The following is a 16,929-nucleotide window of genomic DNA, read 5'->3' on the forward strand; positions in this document are numbered from 1 at the left end:
TGATATGAGGTTTTGATTGTATGGACATAAACACAAGAAGAGGCCAGTAATTCTTTAACATTGTTGCTATTGTTGTTCAATATGAATATATGCTCAATTTATTCAGCTTATCTAGAAATGACTGGTTACAGAATTTTTTTTTTTTGTAAGCTTTCTCAGCATCTAGGGTTACTGAATGTTATCAAAGGTTTTTTTTAGTATCTATAGATATGATTGCATATTGATATATTCAGAAAGGTCAAAAGATAAATTGTGTAATGTCCTAATATCAAACCATCCTTGCACTCCTGAACACACGTCTCCAAGCTCCCAGAATAGGCTCCATTGCCTTTACCACACTGCCCTTTAAGAAGTGATGGGTGAAACTGAGCAAACAGGAAGGCAGATGCCCAGGGAAATTGAATAACAGTGGTTCAATTCATTCACCATCAGTTTACATGGGGCCAACTTCTATCTGTCCTGAAGACTTCAGCCATGGCAGGAGAAATTTGGATTAAATGGACTGTGGCATCGCCTCTGCCTAAAACAGGGATATTCGCGTGCCAGTACAGTGAGGCATGTCCCAAATACCAGTTTTCCTGCAAAAGCTGTTGTGTCTGTATCCAAATACAGTCCTCTTAATCCTGCTCCGCATCCTGCTCCCAGACTCCATTTCCCAGCATTCCCCCGCAGTCAGAAGCCCTTAGGCCGGGAGGAGCCTGAGCCTCAATGGTTTCTGGGAAATGTAGTCCAGTCGCGATGCGGAGTTTAAAGTACCGGGGACTTACAATTCCGAGACAGCGAGCGCGCAGGCGCGTTCCGGGGCCCTTCGGAGGAAGGGAAGGCCTGGCTGTCCAGCGAAATCCTCCTGAACGCACGGACGTCGCGGACCCGACCGGAGCAGGTGAGTGCGGGCCGGGACAGACAGGCTAGCAGAAGCTCCGGGGGCGGGCCCGAGTTGGGTCTGGGTGGAAGCGGGGAGGGCGCTGTGGGTGACGCCCCGCCCCCTCTTGTCATTCCCCGAGTCCCACCTAGTATCAGCGAGGCTCAGACGGCTCAGCGCGCAGGAATTGGGCGCCTGCTGTTTGCAAGGAGTCCGGCGGAGCTTGGGACTGCTGCGCTCTCCGAGGAAGGGGAACCTACCTTTCCTCACTTTGCAGCTGAAGAAACTGAGACTCGGGGAGACTCCGCGATTTCTCTCAGGCTGGTAGAGCTGCAACCCAGATTCTGACCCCAGAGCCCGCGAGCAGCACTGCACCGGCACAGACTCGGTCTCGGCTCCCCTTATCTTGAGCATCTGTTCTTCTCTCTCTGGGTCTCCCATCTCTCTCTGATCTTCCCCTCACCCTCGCCGCCCCAGGTCCTGTCCCCCTTTCCCTGAATCTCTGTGCCCCGTCTCTCTGCCTCTCTGTCCCCGTCTCTGTGGGTCTCTGTCGCTCTCTCTCGGTCTCTGCACCCTCCCACTCCCCAGCCCTCCTAGCGAATCTCTGTGTTTTCCAAAGACAAGGTCATTTTCTTACATAACCATAGCACCACGATCACAATGAGGAAATATTGATGTAATACTAATAGCTAATCTATAGACTTTATTCAAATTTTTGATGATTCTTCTAATAATGTCTTTTTGTCTTTTTTCTTTTCTTTTCTTTTCTTTTTCTTTTTTTTTTTTTTTTTTTTTTTGGAGACAGGGTCTGGCTCTGTCGCCCAGGCTGGAGTGCAGTGGTGCAATCATAGCTCACTGCAGCCTCAACCTCCTGGGCTCAAGCGATCCTCCCATTTCAGTCTTCTGAGTAGCCAGGATTACAAGCACATGCCACCATGCCCGGCTAATTTTTTAACTTTTTTTGTAGAAACGGGGTCTCACTATGTTGCCCGGGCTGGTCTCAAACTTCTGGGCTCAAGCGATCCTCCCACTTCAGCCTCCCAATGTGCTGGGATTACAGCTGGCTGCAATAATGTCCTTAATGGCCACAGGAAATCCTAGGTCGCACATTGCACACATTGTTGGGCCTCCTTCAATCTGGAACCGGTTTTCAGTCTCCTCTTGGAAGTTCTGAAGATTACAGACCATGTAATTGCAGAATGTCCCTCAGTCTGCGTTTGTCTGGTGCTTCTTCATAATTAGATTTAGGTCACGCGCTTTTGGCAGGGATGCCCTAGGAGTGATGCTGTCTCCTCATCAGATTGGGGACCCTGGGCTCGGCTTGTCCCACCATACACCACATCAGCCTCACTCACATGGGTAAGGTGGCATCTGCCAAGTTTCTCCTCTCTAAAGATTCCCTGGTCTGGGCGCGGTGGCTCACACCTATAATCCCAGCACTTTGGGAGGCCAAGGTGGGGGTGGATAACCTGAGGTCAGGAGTTCGAGACCAGCCTGGCCAACATGGTGAAACCCCATCTCTACTAAAAATACAAAAAAATTAGCCTGGTGTGATGGCGTGCACCTGTAACCCCAGCTACTCAGGAGGCTGAGGCCTGAGAATCACTTGAACCCGGGAGGTGGAAGTTTCAGTGAGCCAAGATCACCTCACTGCACTCCAGCCTGGGCAACAGAGCAAGACTCTGTCTCAAAAATAAAATAAGGCAGGGTGTGGTGGCTCACGCCTGTAATCCCAGCACTTTGGGAGGCCGAGGTGGGTGGATCACCTGAGGTCAGGAGTTTGAGACCAGCCTGGCCAACATGGTGAAACCTCATCTCTACTAAAAATGTAAACATTAGCCAGGCATGGTGGCGGGTGCTTGTAATCCCAGCTATTCAGGAAGCTGAGGCAAGAGAATCGCTTGATCCTGGGAGGCGGAGGTTGCAGTGAGCCAAGATGGTGCCACTGACTCCAGCCTGGGCAACTGAGCGAGACTCCATCTAAAAAAAAAAAAGGATAAGAAAAAAGGGGTGACCCTGTGGCTAGACTTCTCTGATACTTTTTGTCTCCATGAACTTGAGCAAGTCTTGACCTCTTGTGCCTCAATGTCCTCATGTAGGGATCACCATAGTTCCTGTGTCCGAGAGCTGTTGTGTTCGGGAGGTGAGACAGCCTCATGGTTGCTGGCTGTTGTCACTGGTATGGAATGGGGGCCTCAGGTGGCCTGTCCTGGGTCTTTGCTTTGACTCTTGGGGGACCGTGGCCACTTCTGTGACCAGGAGTCTTGGGGAAAGCGTCTGTCTGTCAGGGTCACGAATCACCCCTTTTCTGCTGTGGTCTCCTCCTCCAGCTCTTCAGGCCCTGGAGGCCTGGCCTGGACCCTTCTCCCAGAGGCACATGCCCAGGACCCAGCAATGGCCAATGGGACCCTAATGGCCGAGGGCCAGGTGAGTCTGGGCTTCCTCTTCCCCAAGATGACTTTGTAGACTCCAGTGGGCCCTCTTCATCCCTGTTCATGATCTCAAGGTCTCTCTCTTCCAATTCTGGGAAAGGGGGCATGAGGAGAGGGGAGCTGGGCAGTGCAGAAGAGCAGGGGCCAGAGGCAGAATGCTCTGAGCTGGGACCGCGTCACGCAGTCTAAAAGTCTTTCATCTAACCCTGCAGCCTTTTGGGTCCCAGGCAAAGTGGGCACTGGATGGTTTTGCTTCACCCCTGAGCCTCATCCCTGGAGTCAGGAATGGGGGTCAGGATCAGGGACGGGGTCTGGGATAGAATAGGACTTGCGAGTATCTGCTGCACACGACGGCTTGACAGTTTTTTCTTTAAGTATTTCTTAGGACTGTCACTTAGAGCTGTGCAGGTTATGCACTGCACAAGGATGCCTCATCCCGGGCAGGACTCACACCTTACACCTCATACACTGGTGGCAGTTTTCAGACAGTGTGGTAAACTGTCATACGCTAAATTAATTGGCATATTACAATGACTTCCCAACAGATGGCAGTAAAGAGTCACGTGAAAGGGCTCCTTGTTCTACTTTCTACCAAGGTGCCGATGGGCGAGTTTCTGCCCCCGCTGGGTTCCCATAGGCCAGCTGGATTCAGGCATCCCAATTCTGCACAATCAGAATGTTCCAGCCCAGGGGGCTGTTGTGGGCTCTTGACCCCTGACACTTCTGCCCCTGAGTTCCAGAAGGACGTGCCCCTCTATGGAATGAAATTGGCCCTTGCAGGAATCAGTGACTTTCAAGGATGTGGCCGTGGACTTCACCCTGGAGGAGTGGGGCTGGCTGGAGCCTGGCCAGAGGGAGCTGTATCGAGATGTGATGCTAGAGAACTACCGGAACCTTCTCTCCCTGGGTGAGACCCCTCCTCCTGCCCTCCCCCTGGGGGAGGCCTGATGCCCCCTGGAACCCTCTCTGATGCCCCCAGCACTCTCTCTGATGCCCCCTGGCACCCTCTTCTCATTCATGTCCATCCCCTGCCATCTGGGGGCCTCTGTGCTCCTCTCGCTGGTCCCTCATGCCTGGCCTCTCCGTTCCTCTCTTTCTGCCAGCGGATCCTGGAGTCCCAGGAGCCAGGAAGGCCCAAGTCTCTTGGCCTGTCCTGTAAAATGTGGATCCCACACACTCTTCAGCCTGTGCCCCCAGCTTCTTTTTTTTTTTGAGATGGAGTCTCACTCTGTCACCTAGGCAGAAGGGCAGTAGCACGATCTCAGCTCACTGCAACCTCCTCCTCCTGGGTTCAAGCAATTCTCCTGTCTCAGCCTCCCGAGTAGTGGGATTACAGGCACGCACCACCATGCCGGCTAATTTTTGGATTTTTAGTAGAGACAGGGAGGCTGAGGCGGGAGGCTCACTTGAGGTCAGGAGTTCGAGACCAGCCTGGCCAACATGGCGAAACCCTAGCTCTACTAAAAATACAAAAATTAGTGAGGTGTGGTGACGCACACCTGTAATCCCAGCTACTGGGGAAGCTGAGGCACAAGAATCACTTGAACCCAGGAGGCAGAGGCTGCAGTGAGCTGAAATCACAGCACTACACTCCAACCTGGGTGACAGAGTGAGACTCTGTCTCAAAAAAAGGACACCAGTCTCTGGATTTAGGACTTGCCCTAATCCACTAGGACTTCATCTTAGCTAATTACATCAGCAAAGACCCCATTTCCAAATAAGGTCACGTTCTGCTGTTCTGGATGGACGTAATTTTTGTGGAACGTCATTCAACCCAGGATAGGAGGGGAGAAATTAGTGATTCCTTAGACAGCAGGGCTGATAGGAGGAGCCAAGGCCTTGCCTGATGAGTGGGTGGTCGGGGGTGAGCTTGGGCGCCAGCAGAAGGGCAGGCCCGGGCCTGGAGCAGGGACGGTTTCCAAGATACCCAGAGCAGAGGCAGGATGTAGGATAGAGATGTGGGTTCGTTGCCTGGATTCATGGTGGGGAAGGTGGAGCTTCTTACACCAATGGCTTCTTTGAGTGACAAGGGAGGGCCACAGCTGAAAAAAGAGGGTGAGGTGTAGCACAGAGCGGGAAGAAATGACAAAACGGTCATTTTGGAGAGTGGGGAGAAAACATACAGTTGTCTGTTGCAAATTCTGGATCCAAGTTCCGAGTAAGCCCCTGGTGGAGGCCGGGGGTGGTGGCTCACACCTGTAAATCCAGCACTTTGGGAGGCCGAAGAGGGAGGATCACTTGAGGTCAGGAGTTTGAGACCAGCCTGGCCAACATGGTGAAACCCCGTCTCTATTAAAATATAAAAAATTAGCCGGGTGTGGTGGTGCACACCTGTAGTCCCAGCTACTTGGGAGGCTGAGGCAGGGGAATCGCTTGAAGCCGGGAGGCAGAGGTTGCAGTGAGCCGAAATCACGCCACTGCACTCCAGCCTGAGTGACAGAGACTCCAGACTCGAAAGAAAGAGAGAAAGAAAGAAAGGAAAGAAGGAGGGAGGGAGGAAGGGAGGGAAGGAGGGAGGGAGGGAGGGAGGGAGGAAGGAAGGAAGGAAGGAAGGAAGGAAGGAAGGAAGGAAGGAAGGAAGGAAGGAAGGAAGGAAGGAAGGAGAGAGGAGAGAGGAGAGGAGAGAAAATGGAGGGAGGAAGGATCTGAGAGGTATTTGAAGTCAACTGGGACATTTCATCCGCCACAGGCCTGGGACCAGCAGCCTCCAGGTCCTCTGGGTAGGAGGGAGCAGTGCGCCCTCTACCGTCCGTTCCCAGGCTGCTGAGACTTCGTGTCTAACTGCGGCCTCTCTGGCTCTCATTCCAGCTGTGTTGTCCTCTTCATTCCCTCAGCAGCGCCATCTCGACGCCCAGATAATCCTTGTCACCTCTGGGATCCTCAGTTTCTACCCTTTTCAAATAGTTCCTGCTACTCGGGAGGTTGAAGTGGGAGAATCTTGAACCCCAGAGGTGGAGGTTGCGGTGAGCTGAGATCATGCCACTGCACTCCAGCCTGGACAAGAGAGAGAGACAGTCTAAAAAAAAAAAAAAAAAGCCTTAGCAGCAATGTCCTTCGGCTTCTTGGGCGCCAGCACCCAGGTCGGAGGCTGTTTGGTTCTAACCACGGCAGGGCTGTTACCTGCTGAGCTCAGTGCAGGCCGAGGGGCAGGGCAGGTAGGGGTGCAGGCAGGGGAGTGGTTACAGGGATGGTGGTAAATGCCAGGCTGGAGAGTGGAAGGTGAAGTCATGGGGGGTAATGCATGGTGAGGGGGGCCCCAGTATCAGAGGGTTAGCTGTCCTGGGTCCCTGCTCCTCTATCCTCTGGTTGCAGCAGTTAGAGACAGACCCCATGGTTCACCCAGCCACCAAGCCAGGCTCTAGGGCACCCTCCTTGTCCATAGAAGGATAGCTGGAGTCAAGAAGTGGAGAAAAGTCAGGCACGGTGGTTCATGCCTGTAATCCCTGCACTTGGGGAGGCTGAGGTGGGAGGATTGCTTGAGGTCAGGAGTTCGAGACCAGCCTGGGCAACATAGCAAGACCTTGTCTCTTCAAAAAACTAAAAATTAGCCAGATGTGGTGGTGCGCACCTGTAGTCCCAGCCACTCGGGAGGCTGAGGTGGGAGGATGGCTTGAGCTCAGGAAGCCAAGCCTGCAGTGAGTGGTGACTGTACAACTTCACTCCAGCCTGGGCGACAGAGCAAGATCCTGTCTCAAAAAATAAAATTAAAATAATAAGATAAAGTATAGTGGAGAAAGTCCCTAGGAGGTTGGGAGGTGGGAGGGGGTGTCTGACACCGGGATGTGGAGATTGGTGTCATTATCGGAGATGAAGGCTGTGACCATAGGCCTGGGCACCTAAGGCAGAGGGAGGACGGGATCCTTGTAGGAGAGGAATCCCGGAGTCACCCTGGATTGCAACTGTGTCCAGGTCTGCCTCCCCCTTCAGCCTGAGACCCCCTCAAGCACGGGGGAGTGTCCAGATCATTTCTATATCTCCTGCAATGCCAGGGACTGGCACAGGGAGACCGGGAGGTCCTTGGGCATGTTTGTTTTTGTTTGTTTGTTTGTTTTTAGACAGAGTCTTGCTCTGTCACGCAGGCTAGAGTGCAGTGGCACAATCTTGGCTTACTGCAACCTCCGCCTCCTGGGTTGCAGCAATTCTCTGCCTCAGCTTCCCGAGTAGCTGGGATTACAGGCACCCGTCACCATGCCCGGCTAATTTTTGTATTTTTAGTAGAGACAGGGTTTCATCATCTTGGCCAGGCTGGTCTTGAACTCCTGACCTCATGATCCACCTGCCTCAGCCTCCCTAAGTGCTGGGATTACAGGCGTGAGCCACTGTGCCTGGCCGGGTATGTTTGTTGAACCAAAACTCATCTCCTCCTCACCCCTAGTCTAGTCACCTCTTGGCTCGCCTCCTCCAGGAAGTTTCCTTTGATTTCTCCACCCTCTGTGACTTCCTGCAGTGTTGTGTGTTTCTTCCATTCCTGCTCACGCAACACTAGACTATGTCTTGGTTTCCTGCCCGAAGGGTGAAAATGAGCTAATACATTTAACCAGCTTAGAAACATGCCTGGCACGTAGTCTGCCCTTAATAGACATTTGCTTTTTAGTATCACCCTAACTATTGTTGTAATTATCTCATGTTATAATCAGGGATGGTAGGTTTGTCTACAGTGATTCAAGACAGTTTCATCAAAATGAAAACGTTCAGGCCGGGTGCAGTGGCTCATGCCTGTAATCCCAGCACTTTGGGAGGCCAAGGTGGGCAGATCACCTGAGGTCAAGAGTTCAAGACCAGCCTGGCCAACATGGTGAAACCCCATTCCTACTAAAAATATAAAAAATTAGCCGAGCATGGTAGCGGGCACCTGTAATCCCAGCTACTTGGAAGGCTGAGGCAGGAGAATTGCTTCAACCCAGGAGGCGGAGGTTGCAGTGAGCTGAGACCACACCGTTGTACTCCAGCCTGGGCAACAAGAATGAAACTCCATCTCAAAAAGGAAACATTCGGGGTGGGTAGATCACTTGAGCCCAGAAATTCGAGATCAGCCTGGGTAATAGAGTGAGACCCCATCTCTACAAAAAATTTGAACATTAGCCAGGCATGGTGGTGTATGCTTGTAATCCCAGCTATTCAGGAGGCTGAGGTAGGAGGATCACTTGAGCCCAGGAGGTCGAGGCTGCAGTGAGCCTTGATTGTGCCACCACACTCCAGCCTGGGCAACAGAGCGAGATCCTGTCTCAAAAAAAAAATGCGTATGTTTTTAACTTATGTATTTAGAAGTCTTGAGATGGAAGCTTTGGGCACCAGTGAATCTAAAACAGAGTGGTCCATCAGAAATAAGAAACCCACTTAGGTAATTTTACATTTTTTTGGTGGTCATGTTAAAAAAAAAAAAAGGAAATGAAATTAATTTTAACAATACATTTTATTCACCTCAAGCTATCTAAAATCATATCATCTTGACCCACTGAAACCATAATCAATTAACAAATGATTGAGAGATTTAACCATAATCAATTAACAAATGATTGAGAGATTTAACCATAATCGATTGACAAATGATTGAGAGATTTTACGGTTTTTTTCTTTAGTAAGTCTTCGAAACATACAAGACAATGTTTTTTACGCTGTCACAGTGCAGTTAACTCGAACAGCACAGACCTGGAGCCTTAAACAGCCTTGTCAGAGCTCAGCCTCTCTGCAGTGTCCTAAGCACTCAAAAAATAAGTCTTGCGTTGGCCATTTGTGCTTCCAACCATTAGGCACTCAATGCGTGCACCTTCCCTGCAGACCTCCCTGTGATCCTAGCACCCACAGCCAACTCTTGTATCTTTCCCCAGGGGCAGGGCTGCCTGGGTCCAAACCCGACGTGATCTCCCGTCTGGAGCGAGGGGAAGAGCCGAGGCCGGAGGAGAGAGAGGCCTGGCGAGTTACCTGTCCAGGTGGGTGCTGATATCCAGCAGGTGTAAGCCCTCTTCCCACCCCATCTCTCATGGTCAGTGAGGTTCAGTCAGGGGTGAGGCAGTGGAACACATGGGTGATCATCATGGGCTCTAGATTCGGGTTGTGTGGTTCAAATCCCAGCTGATTGCTTCCTGGCTGTGTGGCCTTGGGCAAGTCACTTAGCCTCTCTGTGCTTTGATTTTTTTTTTGTCTGTAAAAAGGGGGTGACATGAGTATGTAGGGTTGGGAGGAATAAATGAAACTTTGAACATCTAAATAAGAATAAAGCAAGAATGAAAATCCCCCATAATCCTCATGTCTCCCAAAAATTAACTTTTGACATTTTAATGGAATTCCTTCAAGTACGTTCTTTCTTTCTTCATAGATAGATAGATAGATTTTTTTTTTTTTTTTTTTTTTTGAGACGGAGTCTCACTCTGTCACCCAGGCTGGAGTGCAGTGGCACTATCTCGGCTCACTGCAACCTCCGCCTCCCGGGTTCAAGCAATTCTCCTGCTTCAGTCTCCCAAGTAGCTGGGATTATGGGCGCCTGCTACCACACCTGGCTAATTTTTGTATTTTTAGTAGAGGCAGAATTTCACCATGTTGGCCAGGCTAGTCTCGAACTTCTGACCTTGTGATCCACCCGCCTCGGCCTCCCAAAGTGCTGGGATTACAGGCATGAGCCACTGTGCCCGGCCTAGCATAATATTTTTAAGAGTCATTCACATTGCATTATGTATAAGAGCTTCATTCCTGTTTATGGCTGAATAATATTTTATTGTATGAATGTGCCACAGTTGGTTTATTCATTAGTTGGTGAACATTGAGTTATTTCTTCTTTTTGGGTATTATGAATCATACTTCTATGAACATTCATGCACAAGTTTTTGTGTGAATGCATGTTTTCATTTCTTTCGGGTAGATCCCTAGGGGTGGAATTGTTGAATCATAGGGTAATTCTGTGTTTAACCTTTTGAGAAACTGCCAGACTATTTTCCAAAGTGGCTGTACCATGTTACATTCCCACCAGCAGCGTGTGCAGGCTCTGATTTCTCCACATCCTCACCAATGCTTGTTATCATCTGTCCTTTTTATTACATAACTGGTGAGTGTGAAGTGGAATCTCATGATGTTCATTTTATTTTCCTTGATGTCTAATGATGTTGAGTGTCTTTTCATGTATTTATTGGCCATTCGTGTATCTTTAAAGAAATGACTATTGAGAACTTTGCCCTTTTTTAATTGAGTTTTTAAAAATATTGAGTTGTGGCCGGGTGTGGTAGCTCACGCCTGTAATCCCAACACTTTGGGAGACTGAGGCGGGCAGATCATGAGGTCAAGAGATTGAGACCATCCTGGCCAACATGGTGAAACCCCGGATCTGCAAAAAATACAAAAATTAGCCGGGCGTGGTGGCGGGCGCCTGTAATCCCAGCTCCTCGGGAGGCTGAGGCAGGAGAATCACTTGAACCCGGGAGGCGGAGGTTGCAGTGACCCGGGATCGTGCCACTGCACTCCAGTCTGGGGTACAGAGTGAGACTCTGTCTCAAAAAATATATATATATATATATATGTGTGTGTGTGTGTGTGTATATATATATATAGAGAGAGAGAGAGAGAGCTGTAAGTATGCTTTATATATTCTAGAAACAAGTTCTTTATCAGACATATGATTGGAAAAAAATTTCTCCCATTCTATTAGTTGTCTTTTTACTTCTTGTTATTGTCTTTGAAGCACAAAGGTTTACATTTTTAAATTATTATTATTTTTGAGACAGGGTCTCACTCTGTCACCCAGGCTGGAGTGCAGTGGTGCAGTCATGGCTTACCACGGCCTCAACCTCCAGGGCTTCGATGATCCTCCCACCTGAGCCTCCCAAGTAGCTGGGACCACAGGCGTGTGCCATCACTACCTAATTCTTGTATTTTTGGTAGAGACAGGGTTCAGCCATGTTACCCAGGCTGTTCTTGAACTCCTGAGCTCAAGTGATCCACCCACCTGGGCCTCCCAAAGTGCTGGGATTACAGGTGTGAGCCAATGTGCCCGGCCTAGGTTTTAATTTTGACAGTGTCCAATTTATCTATTTTACTTGTGTTGCTTTGTGATTTTGACATCATATCTAAGATACCATTGCCTAATCCAATGACAAAAGGATAATTTCAGGAATCTCACATAGCATTTAGTTGTCATGTCTCTGCGTTGGGGGTCCCACAACCACCCACTGGTTTGGCAATTTTCTGGAAGGAGTCACATGACTTGGCAAGTTGTATTGATGGTTTACAGCAAAGTTTGTAACACAGGAACAGTAGGAACTAACAAAGGCCACAGAGGTCATACGCAGGTTTCCAGCCCTCCCTTTCCCTGTGCGGGTCACACAGATGTGCTTTTTTCTACCAATGCAAAACCACAGACACATGTATGAGGTGTCTCCACCCGGGGAAGCTCACTTGGAGTCTTACAGTCCAGAGTTCTTGAAGAGAGTTGGTCACGTATGCACATACCTGCTACACGACCAGCCATGGTGAGGACCCCAATCCAGGGACCAGGTGCCCATCATGCATCTTCCTACTTACAGTCAACAATGCTGACAACCTACTACATCTTGAGCCGTGGTCTTGAGCATATGGAAGAACATCTGACCCAACATCTTTGTAAACATCCCGGGACTTTAGTTCCCAGCGATTGGCCAAGGGTCATTGCCATGTCTGCAGAGACAAAGACTGAGTGAGATGGGCTGGGCGTGGTGGCTGATGTCTGTAATCCTAGCACTTTGGGAGGCCGAGGGAGGCAGATGACTTGAGGTCAGGGGTTCGAGACCAGCCTGGCCAGCATGGTGAAACCCCATCTCTACTAAAAATACAAAAAAAAAAAAAAAAAAGAAATTTTCCAGGTGGGGTGGCACATGCATGTAGTCCCAGCTACCTGGGAGGCTGAGGCAGGAGAATGGCTTGAACCTGGGAGACGGAGGTTGCAGTGAGCTGAGATCATGCCATTGCCCTCCAGCCTGGGCAACAGAGTGAGACTCTGTCTCAAAAAAAAAAAAAAAAAAAAAACTGAGTGAGATGGACCTTCTGTTCACTCTTTTCTTGCACATTCCTACAAATATAGTGTGAGAAGGTCTGTGCCATGCTCCCTTGGCAACACTGGATATCTTTAATGTTTTCCAATCTAAAATGGGTAAAATAGCATCCTAATGATTTGATTTTTTTAACTATTGCTGATATTCAGCATCTAAACATGTATTTATCAGCCTTTTATTTTTCTTCTGTGAATTATCTACTCATATTCTTGCCTCTCTATTTTCTCAGATTTTTTTCTATCATTTTTCTTATTGATTTGTAAAAAAATGTACTCTATAGCATGGCTACGCAACTCTGTGTACATAAACTGTTTGCAACTTGGTTGTCTTCATTTTTCCAGTGTATTGAGACTATCCTTCCATGTCAGAACATGAATCAATCCACGTACACCATGCCTTTCAAAATGGCAACATCGGCTGGGCACGGTGGCTCACGCCTGTAATCCCAGCACTTTGGGAGGCCGAGGTGGGCGGATCACGAGGTCAGGAGTTCGAGACCAGCTTGGCCAATATGGTGAAACCCCGTCTCTATTAAAAATACAAAAAATTAGCCAGGTGTGGTGGCGGGTGCCCGTAGTCCCAGCAACTCGGGAGGCTGAGGCAGGAGAATTGCTTGAACCCAGGAGGTGGAGATGGTGCCACTGCACTCCAGCCTGGGCAACAGAGAGAGACTCTCCTCCACCCCCCAAAAAAAGAAACAAACAAAATAGCAGCATCAAGTTTGAAACCTTTTTTTTTTTTTTTTTTTTTTTAGGTTTACACTGCCACTTCCAAGTAATCAGCTTGCTTTGTCCTGGGACAGATGGTGTTGGTATTTTCCATGTCTTTCAGACTTGGAGACGAACTCTGTGACTATTCAAGGGACACCTCGAAAAAAGAGCATTTCTGAAGATTCGGCTTCCCCAGTAGAGGGACCTTCAAGGGCTGTGCTTGCAGATGCCCAGGTGGGGAAACCCTTGGTATGCCACTATCCACTGGAGGACCCAAGAAAGCAGGAGAGGCATCTGACGTGTTTATTTGCTACTTCCAAGGGAGACACCTCATGGGAGAGAGGCCTTGGATGTAACGAGCTTGAGAGAAGCCTCTCGCAGGCCTCTGCTCTCATCAGGAAGCAACGAGTGCCCCGTGGAGACAGGCCCCGGGAGTGGGGCAGGCCCTGGAAGAGCTTGAAACGCCAAAGGACCTTCGTGGAGAAGAAACCATTGAACTGCATGGAATGCGGGAAAGCCTTCATTTACCATTCGGACTATATTCTCCATCAGCGCATTCACACCGGGGAGAAGCCCTACAAGTGCCATGACTGCGGGAAGGCGTTCGGCAACAGCTCGTATTTCATTCAGCACCACATCATCCACACAGGCGAGAAGCCCTACGCCTGCCACGCGTGTGGCAAGACCTTCACTCAGAGCTCTTCGCTGACCGAGCATCAGAGGATTCACACCGGAGAGAAGCCCTACAAATGCAAGGACTGCGGGAAGGCCTTCACACAGAGCTCATCCCTCATCAAACACCAGCGGTGCCACACCGGCGAGAAGCCCTACAAATGCGGCCAGTGTGGGAAGTTCTACTCGCAGGTCTCCCATCTCACCCGCCACCAGAAAATCCACACGGGGGAGAAGCCCTACGAATGCGGAGAGTGTGGCAAGGCCTTCTGTCACACCTCCTCCCTCAGCCAGCACCAGACCATCCACACCGGAGAGAAACCCTATAAATGTAACGAGTGCGGGAAAACGTTCAGCCACAGCTCGTCCCTGACTCAGCACCAGCGAGTCCACACTGGAGAAAAGCCCTATGAGTGCACTGAGTGTGGCAAAGCCTTCAGCCACAGCTCGTCCCTGGCTCAGCACCAGCGAATTCACACCGGCGAGAAGCCCTACGCGTGTCACGAGTGCGGGAAGGCCTACACGCAGATTTCCCACCTCATGAGGCACCAGAGCACTCACATGGGGGAAAAGCCCTACGTATGCAATGAATGTGGGAAGGCTTTCAGCCACACCTCATCCTTCACGCAGCACCAGACCATCCACACCGGCGAGAAGCCCTACAAATGTACCGAGTGTGGGAAAACCTTCAGCCAGAACTCCTCCCTCACACGTCACCAGAGGATTCACACGGGGGAGAAACCCTACGAATGTAAAGTGTGTGGGAAAGCCTATACCCAGATCTCCCACCTCATTCAGCACCAGAGGATTCACACTGGAGAGAGGCCCTACGAGTGCAGCGAATGTGGGAAAGCCTTCAGCCGGAGCACGCACCTCATTGAGCACCAGAAGATCCACACTGGCGAGAAGCCCTATAAGTGTAAGGAGTGTGGGAAAACCTTCAGTCACAACTCCTCCCTCACTCAACATCAGAGGATTCACACCGGCGAGAAGCCCTACGCCTGCAAGGAATGCGGGAAGGCCTTCAACCAGAGCATCCACTTAATCCAACACCAAAGGATTCACACTGGAGAGAAGCCTTACAAGTGTAGCGACTGTGGGAGAACCTACACCCAGATCTCACACCTTCTCCAACATCAGAAGGTCCACAATGGCAGCAAACGCTACACATGTGAGGAGTGTGGAGAGGGTTTCAGCTGGAGTTCACACCTGACTGAACACCAGAGGCTTCACACTGGCCAGGATGCCTACCTCTGTGATGATTTTGAGAAAGCCTTTGCTTGGGGCACACAGCTTGCCGATCATCAGAGAACTCATGCTGATGAGACAACCTGAGTGTGTAATGAGCCGGCTGTCCTGCTGTTGGGTTCCGTCCCACCTTCATCAACACTAGGAACCTTAAGAAAAATGTTGCCTTCAGGAACAGATGGATCCAGGTGCATAAACGGCCTTTTGGCAATCTGCTCTTCATCAACACTAGGAACTCCCCAGAGAAGGATGCTGGCGCCATATGTTGAGATGGTTTGTTCCTTTGTTCCCTAGAGGGAAGGTAGCACAGTTTTTCACTAACTGGGACAGGTTCTGATCATTCCAGGGGCTTCCCTTGCATATTTCCTCCATGCTGCCATGTCCCTAGGTTGTGGTATAGTTAGGGGGTGGTCCAAAAGGGATGCCATTTCATCTGGGACCTTCACCAACAACAGCTCTCTCCAAGTTTTTTTTTTTTTTTTTTTTTTTTTTTGAGACAGAGTCTCACTCTGTCACCCAGGCTGGAGTGCAGTGGTGCATTCTTGGCTCACTGCAAGCTCCGCGTCCCGGTTCATGCCATTCTCCTGCCTCAGCCTCCTGAGTAGCTGGGACTACAGGCGCCCGCCACCACGCCCGGCTAATTTTTTGTATTTTTAGTAGAGATGGGGTTTCACCATGTTAGCCAGGATGGTCTCGATCTCCTGACCTTGTGATCCGCCCGTCTCGGCCTCCCAAAGTGCTGGGATTACAGGTGTGAGCCACCACGCCCGGCTTTTGTGGTTTTTTTTGAGATGGAGTCTCGCTCTGTCACCCAGGCTGGAGTACAGTGGCACGATCTCAGCTCACTGCAAGCTCCACCTCCTGGGTTCACGCTATTCTCCTGCCTAAGCCTCCAGCATAGCTAGGACTACAGGTGCCCACCACCTCGCCCAGCTAACTTTTTGTATTTTTAGTAGAGATGGGGTTTCACCGTGTTAGCCAGGATGGTCTCGATCTCCTGACCTCATGATCCACTCACCTCGGCCTCTCAAAGTGCTGGGATTACAGGCATGAGCCACCGCGCCTGGCCTCTCCAAGCTTTTTAAACTGATTCATCCTTCCTTAAATTGGAGCCTGAATATTCAGTGGGGGAAGACAGCTGTAAAGATTAACCCTTTAAAGTAACATTTTTAGTTTCCTTTAAAACTTTAAGGTACAAATATCAGAATCTGCAATTGGCTTAAACAATAAATGTTTCATATAAATATGGATATAAATATAAATATGTTTCACATATTTATAGACATTTTTAATGTCCTATTGTTTCTGTTTATTATGTTTCCAGGATCTACACTTTACAAAGCTATTGTTCTTTTATTTTATTTATTTATTTATTTATTTATTTAGAGACGGAATCTTGCTCTGTTACCAGGCTGGAGTGCAGTGGCGTGATCTCAGCTCACTGCAATCTCCACCTCCAGGGTTCAAGCGATTCTCCTACATTAGCCTCCCAAGAAACTGGGATTACAGGCATCTGCCACCACTCCCAGCTAATTTTTCTATTTTTGGTAGAGGTGGGGTTTCACCATGTTGGCCAGGCTGGTCTCAAACACCTGTCCTCATGTGATCCTCCTCCGTCAGCCTCTGAAAGTGTTGGGATTACAGGTGTGAGCTCCCGTGCCTGGCCTGAAAAGTGATTGTTCTATTAAGCATCATGTTCTTAAGCATCACTATTTATTCATGACCAACGAGATATTTTTTTATTATTATTTTTTTGAGACGGAGTCTTGCTCTGTCACCCAGACTGGAGTGCAGTGGCGCGATCTTGGCTCACTGCAGGCCCCACCTCCCAAGGGGAGACTTTTAATCATATTTTTAAAACATAGTTTTATTTCTAATTTAATAATTATATATGTGTGTGTGTGTGTGTATATATATATATATGGTTTTTTTTAAATTTTTTTTTTGAGACGGAGTCTCGCTCTGTCTCCCAGGCTGGAGTGCAATGGCAA

The 16,929-nt window shown here is 49.4% G+C and overlaps 1 protein-coding gene across 6 annotated transcripts; it reads left to right on the forward strand.

The window, feature by feature from the left end:
* The first annotated feature begins 708 nt into the window (after window positions 1–708).
* LOC103235072 (uncharacterized) lies at window positions 709–16,213 on the forward strand. 6 transcript variants are annotated; one of them, XM_073016155.1, is made up of 6 exons: window positions 709–883; window positions 1,005–1,186; window positions 3,193–3,289; window positions 4,075–4,201; window positions 9,123–9,224; window positions 13,063–16,213. In XM_073016155.1, exons 1-6 carry the CDS (start codon window positions 709–711, stop codon window positions 15,023–15,025), a joined length of 2,646 nt encoding a protein of 881 aa, XP_072872256.1. In that variant the 3' UTR covers window positions 15,026–16,213. The 6 variants fall into 6 exon arrangements, with proteins under 6 accessions (XP_072872256.1, XP_007995827.3, XP_072872260.1 ...); XM_073016156.1 differs by lacking the exons at window positions 709–883; window positions 1,005–1,186 and adding exons at window positions 2,115–2,221; window positions 2,962–3,041; XM_073016158.1 differs by lacking the exons at window positions 709–883; window positions 1,005–1,186 and adding exons at window positions 2,115–2,221; window positions 2,962–3,041 and having other exon boundaries at window positions 13,140–16,213.
* The last annotated feature ends 716 nt before the right edge of the window (window positions 16,214–16,929 follow it).

Source organism: Chlorocebus sabaeus, chromosome 6 (genome assembly GCF_047675955.1).
Source record: "Chlorocebus sabaeus isolate Y175 chromosome 6, mChlSab1.0.hap1, whole genome shotgun sequence".
Lineage (NCBI taxonomy): Eukaryota > Metazoa > Chordata > Mammalia > Primates > Cercopithecidae > Chlorocebus > Chlorocebus sabaeus.

Coding starts and splice junctions, on each gene's coding strand:
- LOC103235072 (XM_073016155.1), top strand. CDS start 709: ATGGTTTCTGGGAAATGTAGTCCAGTCGCGATGCGGAGTTTAAAGTAC. Junction 884..1,004: donor CGCGGACCCGACCGGAGCAG/GTGAGTGCGGGC, acceptor TCATTCCCCGAG/TCCCACCTAGTATCAGCGAG. Junction 3,290..4,074: donor CCCTAATGGCCGAGGGCCAG/GTGAGTCTGGGC, acceptor TGGCCCTTGCAG/GAATCAGTGACTTTCAAGGA.